Source organism: Tarenaya hassleriana, unplaced genomic scaffold, assembly GCF_000463585.1.
Source record: "Tarenaya hassleriana unplaced genomic scaffold, ASM46358v1 Cleome19, whole genome shotgun sequence".
NCBI lineage: Eukaryota > Viridiplantae > Streptophyta > Magnoliopsida > Brassicales > Cleomaceae > Tarenaya > Tarenaya hassleriana.
The window spans coordinates 409687-417263 of NW_010965304.1; the positions used below are offsets into that span (position 1 = coordinate 409687).

Consider the following 7577-nt stretch of genomic DNA (forward strand, 5'->3'; position numbering starts at 1 on the left):
TACATGTCGAGTTGTGCAAAGGTTAGTCCCAAGATCTCTGGAAAACAATATCTCCCTCTCCTTGCGCTGTATCCGCCGATTCCCCTTCTTGATCTCTTTATTCACATCCAAGCTTGTCCTGATTATTCATAGACATTATATTGTTGTTGTTATTATTAGGAAGAATACTCAACTTTGTCAAAAATTACAAACTAAATATTGAATTTTTCGATTTACAAAAAATAATATAAATTATTTTCAAATTTCTATATAAAAACCGAACTCTTAAAATTTTAATATCCATGATGACGACAAACGTCTCATGTAATACCGACGGATATAGAACGTGACATCAAATATTATATCATATTAAAATAAATAAAAATAGAATGATAAAAATATATATAACCAATAGATAGTAATAAAATAGAAAAATAAATTTGTTGTATATATACGACCTAAAAAAAATTATAACCCGGGCAATAGTAATAAGTATATAATTTCGTAGAGAAAAACTTAATTTTAACACTTGACAATTTTATTTAAAATTTTATAAAAACACTTATTTTTTTTAATTAAATATATGGGACGTGACCTCATATGAGGGTCATTGTAAATCAAATAGGTTCGCCCTCGCCTGTATATATATATATATATACACATACAAATATACATAGGCATACAATAAGGTCTTATTAAAGTATTTGTGTTAGGTGCTCCATCCAAGTATCCAACATTGTACACCATTTTTTTTTATAAATTATTGGGCCTCTTCGTAATTAATAATAAAAATTTCGGCCTCCTTTTAATTGGGCCTTATATGTAAAGTTTTGGGCCCATCTACAGAACGTTCGTACGCTAATCATTATATATACATATAATTCTTTTCTAACTTTATTTATTTCTTGTTCTTTCAATCCCTTCCCTATCTTTATCTTCGTCTCCGATTTAGGGCACACAAAGAATCATAATTCTTTCACTCTATGCTTTGACTAAAGAATCTCCGGCACATCCCATTTCCTCGTCGTTTCCTGATCCATTTCTAGGGTTTCGTCTTCCCTTTTGCAAATCTTCGGTTCTTGCCAACAATATTAGGGTTTTAGGATTTGAATCGTTCTCTTGGCACCGGGTAGTGTTCTTTTGTTGTCTGGTTAGTCGATTCTCTCTCTCTCTCTCGGTGATATTCTGTGAGCATTTCATTTTCATTTCCCCTGAAATTGCTATTGATCTCGGTGGTGTGATTATGGCGGAAAGTTATTGCTTTGGTAGATTATCGTATATCTAAGAACTTTAAAAAAAAAATTATTATGCATCGTTTGGTCCGTAAGTTTCGCCCCCTTTTCCTAGTTTCTCTGGCAGGAGTTCATTTGATGGACGCTGAAACATTTTCTCTTCAATCAATGTATCGTGTGATTATTTTTGCTTGTTCTCAGTCCATTTCCATTGCTTATCGATTATATGAAGGGGGTGTCAGTCAGTGTTATGGCTATTAGGACTTAAGAAGACCTAGTTATCAGTCAACCTGTTTGATGGATATTAGGACATGTTAATTATACTGTTCTTACGAGTTTTACAATTGTTTTGACTATGTCGGTGTGTCCTTTTCAGGCTATCAGTTAGGGTGCTCAGCGTTCTGTATATTCCTTCTCGGATCATAGAAGGGTCAATTTCGGACAGGGAATGAGATTTTGTGATACGTGATTGCCAATCTTTGCGATGTCGGGCCTTCATGTATTGTCCTGAACTCTGGATTTTGTTTCCTGATGTTTTTTTTCCTGATCCTTTGTATTGCTTTTGTTCTTTAGCATATGTTCTTCTGGCTTGTTTCAACGTCCCTTGGATATTATGTGCTAAATTATGCATGAATTCTCTGATGGCAACTATTATGTACTTGGATTTTGCAGTCATCTATCGGTGGTTCAGCTTCAAATCTACCAGATGGGTCAGGGAGAGCTTTTGCGGCTTCTTACTCCAGTCAATCTGGGGCGCCCTCTCCCGCTTTCCATCATAATGGTGGGCGTTGTATTGACCCTACTATGGCCTGCTTTCTTCTGAACTTATGTGGCTTCTGCATTTTCTTCTTGCAGGCAATATTCAGGGACTTCATAATATTCATGGAAGCTATAATATTGGGAACTTGCCAGGTACACTTGCGTCGAGAAATTCAAGCATGAATATTCCATCCCCTGGGGTTCAACAACCTAGTGGAAGTATTTCTGGTGGAAGATTTCCTTCAAATAGTCTACCTGTCGCTCTCTCTCAGGTTCCTATCGCTCAAGGCCTTGTTGTTTACACAGTTGCCCTTAACTTTGTCTTATTTTGTATAATGTTGTTTTGCAGTTATCACATGGTAACTCTCATCCACATTCAGGAGTCACAGGTAGAGGAGGTATAAATGTTGTAGGAAACCCTGGATATAGTAGTAACCCAAATGGAGTTGGTGGTTCTATTCCTGGAATTCTCCCCACATCCGCAGCAATCAGTAACCGGAATGCTGTTCCAGGGTTAGGAGTATCGCAACTTATGGGAAATGCAGGTGCACGAATAACAACTTCCATGGGAAATATTGTTGGTGGAGGTAACATGGGTAGGAGTATAAGCTCTGGTAGTGGATTGTCTATTCCTGGCCTCGCTTCACGGCTAAACTTGGCACCCAACAGTGGATCAGGAATAAATATCCAGGGACAGAACCGAATGATGGGTGGAGTACTTCCACAAGGTATTTGCAACTCTTATCCAGTTTTTACTATTTACTGTTTGTTGCCATCGCCTTTTAGAGAAAAGTAGATAGAACTGAATGTTGGTTTTTCTTGGTGTTGTATTGTCTGTTTGATCGTATGGTACCAGCAATGAAACAATCTATAGTATTAATATTTTGTTTCCCGGAGTGTATCTCTTCATTGTTGTCATCATGGGTTGATCTTTTGTATTGTAAACTAGCAGCTTGATCGAAATAAACGGAAGGAATTCTACTTTGTACTGAACAAGAGACTGCACTCTGGGCTCACTTGCTCTTGGGTTTGTGTATAGTTTAATTAGTTTGACTGTTTACAGTAAAGGTCTGTATTGAATTAGTTAACAGCTGTTATATTTGGATTTTATCGTATAGATCTAATTTTGATATTGATTGATTCAGGATCCCAGGTCATGTCTATGATGGGGAACTCCTATCAGACTCCCGGTGGCCTACTTTCTCAGAACCATGTTCAGTCGGTTAACAATTTGATGCTCAATGACCATTCTAATGACAGCTCCCTTTTTGATATCAACAATGATTTTCCTCAGCTCACTAGTCGTCCTGGCTCTGCTGGTGGCGCTCAAGGACAATTGGGTAACTAACCGCTCGTTTTTCCCGGCTTAAAATTCATATATTTGTTCCCCTGGTTAACTATGATCAATACGGTTTTTAGGCTCTTTGAGGAAGCAAAGTATGGGAGTCGCCCCAATGGTCCAACAAAACCAAGAGTTCAGCATCCAAAATGAAGATTTTCCTGCTCTACCTGGATACAAAGGTGCTGGGCTTTTACTGCTTACAATCCTGCTAACGTTTACTCTGCGTCGTATGATGTTCTTGGTGCTGCATAGATATGTGCGAACTGTAGAGTGTGATCTGCATAGATATGTTCATGGTTATCTCTTTATATTCCTCAATCCCAATACTCTGTTAATGGTATTGCATTGCATCAAAAAGATGATTAATTAGGTGTTTCTGACATGTGTGGTTGTATCTGCTACAGTCTAATCCTGCTAGATCATTGACAAGCATAGTAGATCTTCTGCAGGTGGTAATCCTGATTATCCGATGGATTTGCATCAAAAAGAACAGCTCCATGACAATGCTATGTCAATGATGCAATCACAACACTTTTCTGTGAGTGTCAGTTTGTTAAGAAAAACAAGATTATATGCCACGCTAATTTGGTTTTGATCTATATGAATCTTTGGCTGTGATTTCATGTTTGGACACTTTAAATCTGCAGATGGGTAGATCTGCTGGCTTCAACTTGGGGGGAATATATTCATCTCACCGTCCACAGCAACAACAGCAGCATGCATCATCTGTGAGTGGTCTCTCTTAGAATGCTTAGACATTGATGTTTTGCAGCATTTGTTTGCCAACTCGGTTCTTTCTTTTCGGTATCAGACTGGTGTGTTGCAGGGTCTTGGACTAAGACCTGTAAACTCCCCCAATACAGTTTCCGGTATTGGGTATGACCAGCTTATTCAGCAGTATCAGCAGCATCCGAACCAAGCCCAGTTTCGCTTGCAGCAAATGCCGTCTGCAAATCAACCATTTAGAGATTCTGAGATGAAATTGGCAGCGGCAGCGCAGTCAGAAGATCGTTATGGCTTGGTTGCCTTGCTAGGCATAATAAAAATGAGTAACCCTGATTTGTCGTCGCTTGCTCTTGGAATCGATCTTACGACTTTAGGATTAAATTTGAATTCGACAGAAAACCTGTATAAGACATTTGCCTCCCCCTGGTCTAATGAACCGGCAAAGAACAACACAGAGGTCACTGTACCAGAGTGTTACTACGCTGTCAAACCTCCGATCCTTTGGGTAAGTTTCCGATGACCTTCCTATTAAAACCGGCAGAAAATTCCCTTTACATGTGTTTTCATTCCCTTTATTCAAAGCAATCAAACTAACTTCCAATTGTTTCAATTGGTTGCAGCAAGCAAATTTCTCAAAATTCACCGTGGAGACATTATTCTACATATTTTACAGGTGTGTCTCAAGGATACCCATAAATGGTTTATTTGACACTAAAGAATCTGATCTAACTGTAGTTTTCTGATGGTGTTCCAGCATGCCAAAAGACGAAGCACAACTGTATGCTGCAAATGAGCTGTACGTTTTCTTTACTGTAAATCTTTGCGTAGTTTACGGTTCACGATTCACCTCTTCTGCATCGGGTTGTGAATACGATAAGAGTACTGAGGCCTCTGAAATTTTTTAGGGGTTGAGTTGGGAAGTGATTTTTTTTGTTTTTACAGTCACAACAGAGGTTGGTTCTACCACAAGGAGGTGAAATTATGGTTCATGAGAATTGGGGAACCACTGGTGAGCACAGCTTCGTACGAAAGAGGATCTTATCACTGTTTCGACCCCAACAGCTTTGAAATAGCCAGAAAGGTAAAACCTTTTCCAACGTCCTTTTCTCTACAGTATCAATACCAGAACTTAAACGTAGGGATCTGAGTTTTTGCTGTCGTTGGCAGGAAAATTTTGTTGTCCATTATGAGTTACTGGAAAAGAGACCGGTCTTGCCTCAACGTTGACGTCCTAGTTTTGTTTTGTTTGCCTGTTCTCATAGTCTCTTCCCGTCTTTACAATGTAAAGCTTCACTTGTTATGCAGCAGCGGCAGCTCCATTTGTTTAGAGAAGAAAAAAAAAACAACCAAACCCGCCTTGTATGTGATTTTTTTTTTTTTGTTATCTTCTCCCTTTGATTTCGATTTTTTTACCCAAAATAGATGAAAATCCGAGGGAGATTATGACAATGACCATAAGCCCCCCAAGGTTTGGGGAAGGAACAATCCCTCTTTCTTTTTATGTTTTCGAGTCCTAATGTCGCCTGTACGGTGTTTTGGATTCTTCTAGTTCGGAAGGAACTGGTGCTTAGAGACCATGAAACCCAATATCATACTTGATTCTGCTGTTTCATATATATATATATATGTATGTGTATATATATGTATGTGTGTAAAAGTAAATCAAGTGGATACGTGTTTGATCATATCGTCCGATTAAGTAAAATGATATCGAAAGGATCCCCGAGGCCCATGAACGATCTGCCCTTGTTCGCAATCAATTGAAGGCCCATGTCTTGGTCCAGCAAGGGAACCCCGAGGCCTAACTCAACAGTTTGAGGCCCAGGTTTCGGTCCATGAGTTTTAACCAAGGGCCCAACTAATAGTTTTAGGCTCATGTTATGCCCCATGAGTGGGTATACCTCTAAGGCCTAACTCATGGTTTGAGGCCTAATGTATGGCCTACAAATTGTTAACCAAAGGCCTGAAACTCGTATTTACCAGGCCCAAAGAATCCAAGGGAATAACGCTGCTCCGAATTCACAAGATTATGGATTTTCGATCATTTCTGTGGGACTATAGTCCAGGGAAATTGGGAGCGTGAGATCCACGCGCTTAGGGTGCGCGTGGTCAGTGCTCTTCGAATTTTTTCCTTGCTATTTTGCTTTTGGAGTTTTGGACTTCTGGTGAGGCCTTCACACTCGCTGATTTGTTTGGGCCTTTATAAGCTTTATGGGCTTTTTAAATTTCTTTTCATCTTGCTTGAATCGAAGTTTTATTTTAAATAACAAAAAGCAACTATTAAATTTTTTTATTATTATTATTATCATCATCAAGGATGGGCCGTGTGTGTGTATATAACTATATATATATATAATAATAACAATACAATATACATGTGTAAAGGCATAAACTTTGACGTAAAAAAGAAAGCGAAGATCAACTAGATGAATTGGCGGCAACACAAGGAGATGGGTACTGTTTTCCAAAATCACCATCAGATCCTGTGTACTTGATATCAATGTCGGAAATCTCGACGTTTTCGCATGGAACTCCACTGCTACAAGCCAGTTTCATAGCCATTTGTGTGGATGATGTCCCATGTATGTTTCTAAAGCTGATATTACTTAACTTCACTTGCGAAGGTTTCTGTTCTCCGAAACCATTTACAAAATAAGAAATAATCAATTCATTTTTCTTGTTAGAGGTTTTGAATTTTGAGGATGATGAACGAAAGTGTGTATTTGCAATCTCACCTTGGCTTTACAGTGGTTGTAAGGGCAATACTCTTGATCAATCACAATAGGGTTGCTCACGTTAACCACTGCAATGTCTTGAAAATATAGACCAGTGGCTATTGCTTTTTCCGAACTCATCCATGTTTTAACTCTCACGCCGTTATCCGTGTTGAAGAAGGTACAGTTTCTGACAATGATACCGGAAACAGGCTCTTCTTTCGTGTATCTCCCAAGGCTTCCAACGCTAATCCCATGACCAGGCCCGCATTTCACACGCTCTATCGCGATATTCTCGCTTCCACGTCCCATAGAGATGCAATCATCGCCAGTGGACATTACCGAGTCTGTAATGTTTATATTTTTAGACCGTCCAATGTGGATTCCGTCGGTGTTAGGGCTATCTTCTGGGGCTTTTATATTCACTCTGCTGAATGTTAAATTGTTGCATCCAAGAACATTGATGTGGAAGAGTTTGCTGTTCAGAGATGTTATGTCTTGTACCAGTCCGTTTGTGATGAAGTTGAACCTTATGTTCTGCAAAAATAAACCAGGTTTTTTGTTACAAAATTGATATATCACCATTGTAAAACTATCAATTTTCGCAAAAGAATTGGATCTCCATCGAATTCAACGGATTATAGTTGAACCGTGTTTCGAACATCATACTGTGACATTAGACCCCCGAAAATCGAATCTTGACTGAACTTTTTTGGCCCATGATAAACAAAAGTTTAACCTACATATTGATGTAACTTGTTGTACAAGTAATAAGACGAATGTTAATATAATAACAAGGGTTTAGGGAAAGGAGACCAAAACAAC

The 7577-nt window shown here is 38.7% G+C and overlaps 2 protein-coding genes across 2 annotated transcripts in view; one reads left to right on the plus strand and one right to left on the minus strand.

The window, feature by feature from the left end:
• Nucleotides 1-1040: 1040 nt before the first annotated feature.
• On the plus strand, nucleotides 1041-5637 carry LOC104810794 (probable NOT transcription complex subunit VIP2). Its single transcript, XM_010537211.2, has 14 exons — nucleotides 1041-1129; nucleotides 1588-1710; nucleotides 1884-1992; nucleotides 2067-2242; nucleotides 2320-2698; nucleotides 3116-3310; nucleotides 3390-3491; nucleotides 3762-3850; nucleotides 3960-4040; nucleotides 4124-4543; nucleotides 4659-4711; nucleotides 4793-4834; nucleotides 4981-5119; nucleotides 5206-5637. The coding sequence occupies exons 2-14, from the start codon at nucleotides 1696-1698 to the stop codon at nucleotides 5263-5265; spliced, it is 1860 nt and encodes a 619-aa protein (XP_010535513.1). The 5' UTR covers nucleotides 1041-1129; nucleotides 1588-1695; the 3' UTR covers nucleotides 5266-5637.
• Nucleotides 5638-6456: 819 nt separating this feature from the next.
• Nucleotides 6457-7577, minus strand: part of LOC104811276 (polygalacturonase-like) — a 1555-nt gene continuing 434 nt past the window's right edge. The window contains exons 2-3 of the mRNA XM_010537940.1: nucleotides 6774-7289; nucleotides 6457-6666 (exon numbers count right to left, since the gene is read on the minus strand). Coding sequence (XP_010536242.1) covers nucleotides 6457-6666; nucleotides 6774-7289 — 726 coding nt within the window. The remainder of the gene's footprint in view (nucleotides 6667-6773; nucleotides 7290-7577) is intronic.